Source organism: Rhinatrema bivittatum, chromosome 4 (genome assembly GCF_901001135.1).
Source record: "Rhinatrema bivittatum chromosome 4, aRhiBiv1.1, whole genome shotgun sequence".
In the NCBI taxonomy this organism is placed as follows: domain Eukaryota; kingdom Metazoa; phylum Chordata; class Amphibia; order Gymnophiona; family Rhinatrematidae; genus Rhinatrema; species Rhinatrema bivittatum.
The window spans coordinates 169,369,697-169,384,202 of record NC_042618.1 but is presented as its reverse complement, the minus strand read 5'-3'; the positions used below and the strand labels follow the sequence as shown (position 1 = coordinate 169,384,202).

At 40.8% G+C, this 14,506-nt stretch overlaps 1 protein-coding gene across 2 annotated transcripts in view; it reads right to left on the bottom strand.

The window, feature by feature from the left end:
• RPTOR (regulatory associated protein of MTOR complex 1) overlaps positions 1 to 14,506 on the bottom strand; it is a 699,963-nt gene that overhangs the window by 162,782 nt on the left and 522,675 nt on the right. For both annotated transcript variants that reach the window (XM_029599200.1, XM_029599201.1), the window contains exons 23-24: positions 13,007 to 13,190; positions 2,875 to 2,985 (exon numbers count right to left, since the gene is read on the bottom strand). In XM_029599200.1, coding sequence (XP_029455060.1) covers positions 2,875 to 2,985; positions 13,007 to 13,190 — 295 coding nt within the window. The remainder of the gene's footprint in view (positions 1 to 2,874; positions 2,986 to 13,006; positions 13,191 to 14,506) is intronic.

The window sequence follows — 14,506 nt, the reverse complement described above, 5'->3', positions numbered from 1 at the left end:
TAATGACCCAGACAGGTTGCTGGGTTTGATGGATCTTTGGTCTGACCCAGCATGCCACATCTTATTTTCTTATACTATATTAATTCTTCCACTCACAAAGTATGACCTTTAGCAAGCAGACTATACCACAAAGAGATGACACACACTCTTCTCTCATAACCCCTACAAATACTGTAGCAATCTGAAAACCTAGAGAGAAAAAATATAGCAGGACTCTTACATGCAGAAAAATTATAGAATTACACCGTCTGACTAGGATAGATGGGCAGAAAGGAGATTTTATGTTGGAGGAACTATCTTGCTTACACTAGTTATAGAAGCAATTATAGCTCAGTATATGCAACCAAATACTAGATTATCTCCCAGGGAACACAGGCACTCTGGGATCACTAAATTTGATAATCTAGAAGCATCAATGAAGAGGGAGAGGGACAGTGAAAACACTTTGATGCAAGGCAAGGACATCTGGATAAAATCTTCTCTCATGCTGACCTTGCTATTGTGATATTTCCTTTCATAGAAATTTCAGATGATTTAACCAGATGTGCCCAACACACATGGCCCTAGGGAGATGCAATACTGTGTGTGTCATAACCCAGGTCATGCTAGTGTTGAGCACAATCGGAAGCTGCAAGAAAAGTCACACTGTAAATACAGCTCATTCATTTCTGCCTAATCAGTCCAAGCTTTGACAGCCCACTCCTGCCCTCTCTCAAAGCTCTGTCAATACTTTCTAAGTGAAGGAAAGCTAGTGGGCCTGCTGTGGTCCCTCAGCTGCCTCCTCTGAGGATCCTATATGTCTTGAATGGCGTTAAAGAATTAGGTTCAGGACACACCAGACACTTCTTACACATCTTGGCATTTGCTCGGACAGAAACTAATTATTAACTGTGAAGTCCCCCTACCAGGCTGCAGGGCACACCAACTTGAAGCAAGCAGCAGCTGTTAATCCTGTCCTCACTTGCTGCCAGGACTGAGAGGTGATAGGACATGGTGCTTTGTGCTGTAGCTTTAAATAAGTAACCCTGGTCAGGTGAGATACAAGGGCCTGGACAGACTTGTACAGAGGTACGTCTGAACTAAAGCTTGTTCACTAAAGCCCTACCAAAATCCCCACTGACTACCATACATCCCCCCCCACTATATACCACGATACTACCCCTCTCTATGTCCATCTCTCTTACTGCGTGTGAATCTATTTATTTACCTCTCCCATTCATATGAACCATGTGAACTTCCTCTTTACCGCTTCTCGCAACCATATGAAAATGTATAACTAACCTTGAAAATGTATAACTAACCTTTATATTGCTATAACTGTAACTTTGATCATAATGTCTATGCTAACTCATTAACATACTCTATTACATTGAAATTTGTAAACAGTTATGTTGGCGAAACCAAATAATGGTATATAAAACTCAATAAATAAACCTAGAAATCAGAGCTCGATTTTTTCATTTGCTATATATAGACGTTTGGAATGGAAATATGGGAGACAATTTTTGGAGAAAGGATTGCTAAAGTCACCCTCCAAGATCCTTCCTATAATAGTCCCTACATATCTTTTGCATTTTAGTAAAATGAAAATCCAGCTAATGGGTGTATTGCTAACAAAAATTCCTGAAAATCTCCAGCAGAGCCTGAGAAGCCCTTGGAGGGTACATAAAAGAATGACAAAAATGATAAAGGGGTTTGAATGGCTTCATTATATGAGGAAAGGCTAAAGATGTTCTTCAGCCTGGAGAATAGATGGTTGAGAGGAGATATGATAGAGGTCTATAAAGTATTGAGTGGGGTGGAACAGGTAAACAGGAAACTGTTACACTTGTCAAGAATACTAGGACTAGGGGACACTCCATGAAGCTAATAGGTAGTACACTTAAAGCAAATCATAGGAAGTATTTTTTCACTCTGCACAATTAAACTGTAGAATTGTTTGCCTGAGGATATGGTGAAAATAGTTAGTGTAGCTGGATTTAAAAAGGATTTAGAGAAGTTTCTGGAGGCAAGTATATAAGTTATTAGCAGCTATGTACATTTAGGAAAGCCACTGCTCATCCCTAATTATGAGCAAGAAGGACTGGACCTGTTCTTTAGAATCCTTCTGGGTACTTGTTATCTGGATTGGCCACTGTCAGAGACAGGATGCTGGATTTGATGGACCTTTGGTCTAACCCAGTATGGGATTTATAATTTTATTTCCCATCCTGGTCCCTCAAAGATAGGGAGAGAGCCTAGATTACCTAGATTTTCTCCCTCTTTCTATCCATGCCCCCTCTCACTCTCTATGTTTCTGCGGCTCAAAGATATTTTTTTTCTCTCTTTGATTTGTATTCACAAGCCTTTACCTTTAAGGAACCTTCACTCTGAATGAATAAATGACCCCGGCTGCTGCCTCTACCTGCTCAGCTGCAGAGAGCATCCCTGGCAGAGTAAGTTAACTTCCACTTTACTCAGCAGGCTTATGTTGTTTCCCAGCATTGAAACCAGAGTTCCCAGGTGGCCTTTCATTTTATAGCAAAAATTCTCTCTCTCTCTTCATTGTGTTGCTGCTCCTGAATAAGAAACAAGCCTTACTAAGCAGGTCCAAGGTCAGATACCAAACCAGTAGCAGCTGCTCCTTCACAACACTCAAATAATGCCCAGTGGATTCTGACCCTTGGTCTCAAATGTTATGAAGCAGGACCTCCAATTCTGTCACATGGTACTCAGTGTCAAACAGTAGCAGGTGGATGTATGTGAAGGATAGGTCTGACTGTCGTGCTGCAGCTCAGCAATACTGTGGCCCAGATTTAGCGATTAAAGCCCATTGCCTGTGTGTGCACTCTCACTGCACAGCCCCCTCTGCAGTTGATCACTGGGTCCTATTACCTTCATGACAGGCTGTGCAAAGTATTTTGCACTCCAGTCGCAGAAGCCTGTCTGCAATGTGGCAGAAATGAAATTTTTGTGCACAGCGGTCTCATCAGAATCATCTGCAGCCTGCTGGGAAGAAAAGGGAAATAACAGGGAAACGAGAAGAAAGGGGAGAAAAGAGGGATAGCACAGACAGAATTGGTTAGAGATATAAGATACATGTATGCACACACATACACATAGGTGCATATACATACACACAAACAAACACATGCAGTGTGTATCAAAAGTCTACACACCCTTGAACATTTTTCATATTTAGTCTTGCATGCATTTAATACGTTTTTTTCCCCCTGCTTATCAACATACCATACTCCACACCTTTCAGGGCCAAAAATGTTTTATTGAGGGACAAAGCATATATGTATCAAAAAGAGAAAAAACCCTCAAGTGAAATCCAGCTGGATAAGTCTTCACCCCCCTGAGTCAGTACTTGGTAGAAGCATCTTTATCTATTTATTATATTGGATTAAATGCCCAACTTAACAGCCCAGCATGAGTTACAATAAAATAAACCTTTATCACATTACAAACTCAAAATAAACACCCCTAATCACCCTTTGGTAGCAATTACAGTTGTGAGGCTGGGATAGGGATAGGTCTCCACCAGCTTTGCATCATTCTTCTTTACAAAACTGTTCAAGCTCTGTCAAAGTCCTTGGGGAGCATAGATGGAGAGCAATCTTCAAATGATGCCACTGATTTTTAACTGGAGTGAGGTCTGTCTGGGCTACTCCAAGGAGATTTACCTTTTTGTTCCTTAGCCACTCCATCATAGTTTCTGGCTGTGTGCTTCAGGTCATTGCCATGCTGAAATGTGAACTCCTGTCCCAGCTTCAGCTTTCTTGCAGAGCGCAGCAGATTTTTCTCAAGGACCTTTCTCCATTCATTGTCCCGTCTGTTCTGTCAAGTACCCCAGTCCCTGCCAATAAGAAACATCCCCATAATGTGATGCTGCCACCACCATGCTTCACAGTAGCAATGTTGTTTTCTGGGTGATGTGCTGTGCTGGGTTTGCACCAAACATAATGTTTTGCATTCAGGCTAAAAAGCTCTATTTTTATTTTGTCAGGCCATACACAACTTTTGCTACATGGTTACAGTATTCTGAGTGTTCCTTTGCATACTTCAAATAGGATTCAAAGTAGGCTTTCTTGAGTAATGGCTTGCTTCTTGCCACCCTACCATACGTGCCAGATTTATGGAGTGCTTGGAATATTTTTTCACATATACAGTTTGCCCAGGCTTGATAACAGAAGCCTGTAACTCTTTCAAAGTTGCCTTCAGCCTCTTGGTTACTTCTCTGATCAGTTTCCTCCTTGCTTGGTTATCCAGTTTGGAGGGCTGGTTTAATCTACACAGGGTCTTGGTGGTACCATACATCTTCCATTTCTTGATCAGGCTCCGAGGGATATTCAAGGAATTTGTAATCCTTTTATACCCATCCCCAAATCTGTGCCTTTCTATAATTTTGTTTGAGTTCTTTGGACATCTCCTTGATGCTCATGGTTGGGTCTTTGTTTGGAAATGTATTATCCAGCAGAGAGAACAGATAATTCACTTGGTTTGAGCTTTTGAAGTTGACTACAGCTTTAAGAATTTAGGAGTGCTACTGAAGTACAAGGGGGTGGACACTTATTCAACCAAGCTATTCCATGTTTTTTTTTCTGCTTCATTTTCTAAAGAATTCTGGAATATATTTTTCATTTGGTAGTTGTGAGCTAGGATGTACGGATACATGGAACAATTCTGTTTTTTTTTTTTTTAATAGCTTTTATTTTGATTTTACAAAAAATGAACATACAATGTCAGCAATAAACATTTCTCACACTTGTATATCCCTTCCCCCTCATCCACTTGAACCCACTTTCCCATTAAAACATGACAATACAAAGTTACCCTATGGTCACACATTTGCACTCCCCAACTACAAATATTTATATAGCATCATCTTGAAACACTACTATACCAAAATAAGACATATCCGTGATCAATTTCACATCCAAGACTACCCAGCTTAGTCCATATTGAACAATACACTACGAGCCCTAGGATTCAGAGATTGAATGTATTCCCACCAAATTTCTAGGACCAAATCATATCACAGTGATGTGGGTTTCATTGCAGTTAAGTGTTTGTTGACAACTAGTTTATACAATCGTATTTTCCATAGCATCAACCTTGGACCTTCATTGGAAATTCACTTTTCCCAATACTGATTTCTTCGCTATTAAAAAAAAGCTTTCCGCAAAAAGAGAACTTGTCTCTTTGGAATCAGTTGGTTGAGTCCATCCATTAAGTCAAACAATCTGGCCGACCCCAGCATCTGTAGTTATAACAATCTATTCAGATAGTCCGATAACTCTGTCCAAACACAGCAACACTATACTTCCAAAAGCTAGGGAAAAGTGTAACTTCGGTATTGTCGCACTTTAAACATACATCCAAGGTGCTCATTTTTGCCTTGAATGCCCAGCTGCTGCAGACATACATTCTTTGTAGAAACTGTGTCTCCCTCAGGTTTAATCTGAGGTCCCTTTAATGTTGTCAAAACAATTTTACAATTCTTGCAATGTGATACCCATATCCATTTCTTGATTCCAACTCAATACTAGTTCTTGGACTATATCAGGAAACTTTACATTCAGTATTGCCTTCATCAAGGAAGAGCACAAGCCCTTTCCCTGCTTTTGTTAGGAATATCTTGTTATAAGTTCAAAGTCCCACTCCATTCTTTAGGAAAGATGTCCTCAATAAAGTGTTTGACTTGGATATGCATAGAAGTATTTATTGGAAAGCGCATACTTATTACGTACCTCATCAGCAGGCTGATACAGTACAGTGCGCTGCGGCACGGTTAACCCGCGATTGGACGCGCTAGCTTTACCCCTTATTCAGTAAGGGGTAATAGTGCGTCCAAAACACGCGTCCAACCCCCCCCCTCCCAGAACATAATAGCGCCCGCAACATGCAAATGCATGTTGATGGCCCTATTAGGTATTCCCGCGCGATACATAAAGTAAAATGTGCAGCCAAGCCGCACATTTTACTTTCGGAAATTAGCGCCTACCCAAAGGTAGGCGCTAATTTCTCCGGGCACCGGGAAAGTGCACAGAAAAGCAGTAAAAACTGCTTTTCTGTGCACCCTCCGACTTAATATCATGGCGATATTAAGTTGGAGGTCCCGAAAGTTAAAAAAAGTAAAAAAAAAAAAAAATAGAAAAACAAAATTTGAAATAGGCCCGTGGCTCGAAAACCGGATGCTCAATTTTGCCGGCGTCCGGTTTCCAAACCTGTGGCTGTCAGCGGGCTCGAGAACAGACACCAGCAAAATTGAGCGTCAGCTGTCAAACCCGCTGACAGCCGCCGCTCCTGTCAAAAAAGAGGCGCTAGGGACGCGCTTGTGTCCCTAGCGCCTCTTTTTACCGCCGGCCCTAATTTTAATACATTAAAATACTGTATCGTGCGCACAGAAGAGTGGCCTGTGCACGCGCCAGGAGAGTGGGCACTCGCCCATGATTTTACTGTATCGGCCCGCAAATAAGCAAATTAAATCATTGTCTGGTTTAAGAAAATGGTGAAACATATATAACCCTTTCTCTTTTCATCTCAGAAATACAGGATCCCTTGATCCTGGCAGGAACAGTGGATGGCCATATATGGAAAGAAAAGGTGAAACTTCTCCAGTAATTAGCAATATTCCCACAAAGCATCTTCCATGCTTGCCTACAAGCCATCATCATAACATTTTGCTTGACATGGTCTGGTGGATCATGAGTCCCTCCACATGTAAAACAATTAGATCTAAAGGCCAACAACACTCTTGCAGGAAAGTTGTGGGTGAACACATCTTCAAATTGTAAAGTGAGTCTTTAACAATTCTTAACATACAGGCTAAATTATAATATTGTAGGTTGGGACACCCCATACCTGCTGCAGCTATTGAAGACATCTTTTTTAAAGCCAGTCTCACATTCTCCAGAAAAATTCTCTCATTATCTTATGAATAACCACCACTTCCTTTTTTTTTCAACCAAACTGGCAGCTTTTGCAAAAGATATAACCATTTAGGTAGTTCCATCATTTTAAACATATACATACACACACATACATATATATACGGTACATACACACACATACATACACACACACACATATATATATCTTGCCATATAGTGACAATAACAAGACTTTCCATCCCATCAGTGTCTTTTTCATCTTAGCTATCAGTGGCAATACATTACATTTATAGATATTGCTCACATCTGCTGGGATTTTTACTCCCAAATACCTCTATTTCAACCCATTTTAACGGAAACTATGGACCACAATTTTGTCTCAGACTGCCTAAGACATCTATCACTTCCGACTTATCTAAATTTATTTTTAATCCAGAAAACACTCCAAAATCTTTTTTGCAAAGACATCACCCCTTGTAAAGAGGTGACTGGATATATCAGGAAAACTAAAACATCAGCAAATGCTGCAATTTTGAAAGCCTCCTTCCCCACTCTATTTATTTATTTATTTATTTATTAACTTTTATTTACCGACATAAGTGAAACACATCATGCCGGTTTAACATTTCAGGGTTTAACTCTAAACCCTGAAATCCCTTCGCACTGATCTATTTTCCTTAATAGTGTTAAAATATGAAGGAGCAGAGACAGTGGGCATCCCTGCCATGTCCCTCACTGTAGCTTGAAAGCTTCAGATATCTGCCCATTTGCCAGAACTGGGATGTTGATAAAGTAAATTTATATATCGCAATATTCCTCTCAAATCTATATCTTGCTAAAATGGAAAAGAGGTATACCATCCCACTCTGTCAAAAGCTTTTTCAGCCTCAATCCCCACTAGTGATGGTATCTTTTGGCTTTTACAATGGGTCATTGCTGTTAGTAATCTAATGATATGTTTGCCTGCTGTTGTCCCTTTGATGAGCCCCATCTGGTTTTCAGAAATTAAATAGGGTAGAATGCAGTGTAATCTACTTGCTTTTAGTGAATAATTTCATATTAAAATTTAGAAGGGAAATAGGCCTATAGCAGGCTGGATTAGTTGGGTCTTTTCCTGCCATGGGTAAAACTGCAATATAAGCATTTTCTGCTTCTTCCTAAAAGCTTCCTTTACTAATTACAGCGTGAAAGTAACCTCCAAGGAGCAAGACCTTGCAATAATCCGCATTCAGCCCATCCAGGCCAGGGGCCTTATTACATTGACTAGTTTTTATGCATTCAATGATCTCATGTGTTTGGTTGGGCCTGTTTTTTTTAAGAGTTGTAATTCTGTTGTCCTATCTGTGGAAGCTTTAACCCTCTGAAAAAAAAAACCAAACCTTCTTCCCCCCCCCCCCCCCCCCCCCCCTTCTCTAGTATCTCTCGCATATAGTTTTTCATAGAAATTAAAAAAAAATCTGACATATCTCCTGCATTGACTATGTTCTAACCTCCTATCATCATTCAATGCTTCTATATATGAATTCCCTTTCCATATTTTTATCACATTGGTCATTAGCTTCCCCGCCTTATTGCCAAACCGATACAACTTGGGATAAGATGCATCCTTTGTGTTTTTTTTGTGTAGATACATATTCAAGGCACATGTTTCTTTATATATGTTTATTAGAACTCGTGGGATGCAAGATTAACCTAGCTTTCATCTTTGCCAGTTTACCTTCCATGTCGATTATATGCTTATTTAATAACTTATTCCTCCTGATTAAATAAGCCATGATTTCTCCCCTCAACACAACTTTGTTAGATTCCAAATATAATATGGGATCAATTTAATGTTGATCATCATTAGTCTCTAAATCATATCTGCAGACAAAATGGAAGGAATTTAATTCCTTATCCTTTGCTAAATAACTAGGAAAGTGCCAATGGCGCATTCTAAACCCTTCCCCTCCTAGTTTCGCCTCCAATCATATCATTGAGTAGTCCAAGAATTCTGGTGACCCAATTTCTGCTTTCATTACCTGTAAGAAATAACTAGAGGAAATCAAAATATAATCAATACAGGACATGGGCTCTGGAGGCATGTAAAAACCTTTTCTGTGGGGTGAAGTACCCCTAGTGATCTATCAAGTCTAAAGATTTACATATATATGGAATGCCCTTATTCTTACCCAATCTCACTACTTGCGACCCTGAGGATTTATCAATGTCAGGGTCACATACACAATTAAAATCTCTTGCCAGCATGAGCCTACCTCTCATGTGTGTCAAAATAGTGTTAATTTGTTCCTCAAAAATTGGTGTGAATATACATTTGGTGCATAGACATTGCACAGAGTTATTTCCTTTCCATACATTTTCCCCACTACTAATACAATCGACCTTCCCTATCCATATACATTAGGATTTACTCAAATGGGATCTGTTTCGCTATCAAAATAGCAACTCCAACCTTTCTGTTTAACGTGGGAGAGAAAAAAAATTAGTCCAACCCGAGATATTTTTGTTTTCCTCCTATGCAATGATTGCAACATTTTTGTTCTCTTAATTGGGGAGCCTAAACCAGCAATGTTCCAAGAAGTGAACCTCAAAACATCAGCTATATTTAATCCAAAAAAATGTCTCTCTCTAGTTCCAATATTCATCGCTTCACAATAGGTGCCAGCTCTCCCCAGTCTAGATTGTTAGTACTCAGAATTTTCAGAGCTGCTGGTCTGAAAGACCTAATTTCTAGTCATGTTGCCATGAATCAATACCTTGTAGTTCTACCATTTTACTTTGCCCAAAACTTACCTCCCATATCCTAGCCCCATCCCCTTCCCCTCATCCCCATTTACCCTTGATCAACAATTAGCCCTCAAAAGGGCCCTGAGAGACCACATATCAATCCCTGCAGATGCCCCCCCCCCCCACCGTCGACCAATACTAACTTATTTTGTCCCGTGTCATTCACTATAACCACATTGAGCATTCTCCCATACCCAGATCTTTATTAAAAACATTCAAATGTCTCCTTGACAACATTCCACTTCAGAGAAACCAATTGCTAAAACTGAGACATAAAGATAAATTCAATATTTGAATTTAAACCAAATAGTAACTTAATTACTGAGTCCAGCAAATGCCATGATCCATTATCGGCTACTCTGAGCCATGCTGAATACTATAAGGTAAATTTTACTTTCTTTTGAAAAGCTCAACACAGACCGGGGAGAATTCTTTCCTTGTTTGAGAAACCGCAGTAGAGTAAATCTTGAAAAATTAAAATCCACTGGCCCTCATAGGTTAATTCTCCCTTCTTTCAATACACCTGCAGAATTTCCATTTTATAGGCGAAATTCAATAATCGAGAAATAACCACTCTGGGTAGGGACATGCCTGGGGTATGCAGCCCCAGTCTGTGTGCTCTCTTCATGTGACAGTGGCCATCTAGATTTTGGAGCCCCAGCTCTTTCACAAGCCATTCTTCTAACAATTTACAAACTTCACAATCTGACAGTGATTCCAGGATTCCCACAAACCACACACCCGGCCTTTGCATTTCCTCCACCTGCTGTTTAATTTCTGCCAGCGTTTTGTTGCCTTCAGAAATTTGTTGGGAAGTCATCGCAAATTTAGAATCCAAAGCGGCCACAACTGCTTTAGTCATGTCGATTACCAACGCCTCATTGGCTGTTGTAGATCATGGGCTGGGAGGCCTGTCGGCCATTTTACCATTCTGCTGTTTACCCACTGCCTTCTCCTTTTGTGACTTTACCGACATCTCGCCACCACCATGGATAACAAAATTTTCCATGCACAGTTGCAAAAATCAGGGGTGCGAATTGGAAGCCTTGGGATCCATGAAAAGTACTTTTGTAGGCTAATTAGTTGGGGCAAGGGGGTCGACACCCGGAGCAAGTTTGCTACATATCTTACTCGCTCATCGGATCACATGGTCTCCACAAATACTGTTTTAATGCATTTTACTTCCAGGTTAGAAGGCAACAAAATGTGAACATTTTGGAAGGTGGGGTAGACTTTCCATTACCACTATATATATCCTGTTCACTTCAGACCCTAACCTCAGATTTCTGAATTTACAAATTAGTAGCTTCCATCTGGCTGTTGGACACGAGTCCTGGACAAAGCTGTTAGAAGCAGCCGCTACATAAGTCTTGGAACATTATTAAGTAAAGCAATAACGGCAGACTATGAAAAGCCATAACATGGATATAAGCGGACATAGGGAAGAGCTAGGAGAGCTGACTGAATGGCAGAGCTTTGTGCAGAGTCTCAAGAGGTGTAACATGTCAGAAATGAGGTGCATTGGTAGAGCTGTATGCAGAGTCTTGGAGGGTGAGTCAGGGAAGGAGTGAGGTGCACTGGCAGAGCTGTCTGAGGAAATCTTCAAAAGCTGCAGGTGCACTATTCCCTACATTATTGTTCCTAGTTTGATATCATTAAGAGAGAATGGACATCTCATCCAAACTTCCTGTAGCTGTGGAATTATTGTGTTCTTTTAGCTGAATGGCAGGGAAAATTATTAGCAGAACTCCAGCATGACATGTTCAGTGACAGAGAACAGCACCATTCCACACACCGAGTCACTGAATATTTACAGAGGTGTAAACAAGAAACAGATATGATGGCAGAAAAGGACCAAATGGTCCATCTAGTCTGCCCAGCAAGCTCATGGCAGCATCTGCTGTGCCATACAATTCGCCCCATACCTAACAGCTTCCCAGACCATCAAGCCAGGGGCCTTGTTGGTTGCTGTTTGAGTCCAATTCCCATCACCTCTTGCCACTGAAACAGAGAGAATGATGGAGTTGCATCAACAGTATGAATGCTTATTGGTTAAGGGTAGTAACTGCCATATCATCAAGTTACTCCCATGCACTCTTTTCTTTGTTTACATCTTCTATCTAATTCCCCTTTTGCCTCTTTCCTCCCTGCCATTGAAGCAGAGAGCAATGTTGGAGTTGCATGAGAAGTATCAGGCTTATTGGTTAAGGGTAATAACCACACCAGCAAGTTATCCCATGCACTCTTTTCTTCATTTCCATCCTCTAATCTTTAGGGATCCACAGTGTATATCGCATGCCCCTTTGAAATCTTTCACTGATTTAGTTTTCACCACCTCCTCCAGAAGAGCATTCCAGGCATCCACCACCCTCACTGTGAAGAAATATTTCCTGACATTGGTTCTGGAGTTTCATTACATGCCCCCTAGTTCTACTGATTTCTTTCCAATGGAAAAGGTTTGTCAATAGTGCATCATTAAAACCTGTCAGGTATCTGACGTTCTGTAGCATATCCCCCCTGCACCTCCTCTCTTCCAGGGTATACATATTTAAGATCTTCAATCTCTTCTCATAAGTCAATTGATGGAGCCCCCCCACCATTTTTGTCGCCCTTCTCTGGACCGCTTCCATCCTATGTCCCTTTTAAGATATGGTCTCCAGAACTGAATACCATACTCCAGGTGAGGCCCTCACCAATGACCTGTACAAGGGGCTTATCACCTCTTTTTTCTTACTGGTTATTCCTCTCTGTGCAGCCCAGCATTCTTCTGGTTTTAGCTATCGCCTTGTCACATTGCTTCGCCGTCTTCAGATCACTAGACACTATCACCCCCTCAAGGTCCCTCTTTTGCTCTGTGCACAACAGCCCTTCACTACCCATCACATACAGCTCTTTTGGATTACAGTATCCTAGATGCATGACTCTGCACTTCTTGGCACTGAATCCCAGCTGCCATATCTTCGACCACTGTTCAAGTCTTAAATCGCGTTTCATTCTCTCTACTCCTTCAGGCGTGTCCACTCTGTTGCAGTTCTTAGTATCATCCACAAATAGACAAACAGTATCATCCGCAAATAGACAGAGACCATTAATCTTTATGGGTAACGGCTGTTCCATACTCAGTGATGGAAGATTTCTCTCTATAGAATAAATACAGATTTCACAAACCTGCCAGATATAACAACCAGAGATTTTAACTGGTTGGATTGCAAAGTTGGATAAAGTTAAACAGGCTGCAGATAAAAGTAAAGAAGTGAAAGTGTTTAGGGGTCAGTAGGGTGGAGGTGAAAGGGTGAGAAGCACACAAGTAACCAAAAAGGCTTTTCCACACCCTCTCCTACCTGATCAGGTCCCTTATCAAACATCTTTCTTGTCCGGGGGAACTGGTGGGAATGGGGGGTGTACTGCACTCCAATATTACCGACATTGGCAGGTCTCACAGAAGAGGTGTCCCTGCCGATTTGCTGCTTGGTCACATCATTGGTCAGACTAGAGCTGCTTGTGCTTGGAGTTGGAGGAGACCCCCTGTAAGGAAAAAGAGAGCAGGCATAGGCAACTCTACAAAGGCAGCATGTTTCAAAATACTCTCTAAGGAGTACATTTTCAAATGGTTTTCACGTATAAAAATAGTATAAGGGAGAATAATTGTACATACTTAGAGATAAGCTATTTTATAAACACTCAGAGTGCACGTGCATTTTCCATTTCGCGTGTACATTTTACCAGCGCAAAAAAAGGTGCAGTCTAGAGTCGTTCTAGGATGGTGTTCAGAAGCACACACAGTAGTTGCTATTTTGTAAGATACACAATGTACATATTACCAAATTTATTCATACACTTTTACACCTGCTAATTGACTGGCACAAGTGAAATTGGATTTGTCTTGTCTGCAATTTTTGGGTGGAAGTGTGGGTGAATCGCTAGAAGATCTAGGTGAGCTGGACATGGACTGAGGTATCAGCAAACTGGTGATTTCAAGTACACGAGCAAGTATTTTCAAAGTGCTATCTGCGCATATTTTACAAAATACCTATATCCATGTACAAAATCAGTGTTCTTTTTTTGCGCTTAAAATATACACGCATATTGCTGGGCAGACTGGATGGGCCGTTTGGTCTTCTTCTGCCGTCATTTCTATGTTTCTATATATGTTTATAAAATAGGTAGAGAAAGCATGTGTTTTCTTGCATCACAAATATTTGCGAGTACTGAACCATGTGTATATAACTTGCAGAGCAGAACTACACAGTATTTTCTAAACTGTGCTCCCTCCACCCCTCACAGTTCATAAAATCCTAGCATAAATCTCTGTACATCCACTTGCACATTCAAATACTGTACCAAGAATAGGTTTGAAAGTTAGGTTCTAAGGGCTAGATATTCAAAGCTGGCCTTGTAAGTAACTTAACTGGTCACAACTTATCTGGCTAAATTACGGATGTATGATCAGCGGCACGGTGAAGCCACTGAATGTATATACACACACTCACTTAGCTGGATAAGCCTACCTAGCTAAATTTAGACCTGCTCTATGGTGTGTCTAAACTTTCACATATACTTATGTGGCTAACTCTGAATATTAATAGTTAGCTTATAAGTTATATGGCTAACTCACGCCACCCCCAATCCGCCCAGTACACGACTACTTTTTGTGCTTGTAACTTTTAGCCATATAAGAGACTTATACAGCTAAGCGGCGACTCCTGAACGTAGGTGCATATTCAGCTGCCGCTACTTAGCCGCATAAGTACTGCTCATCCGGCTAAACAGCACTGATTGCGCTCTGAATATCGGGCCCCAAGTGTTTAACCCATCAGATGAATCTTCACATGTGTGTGTGG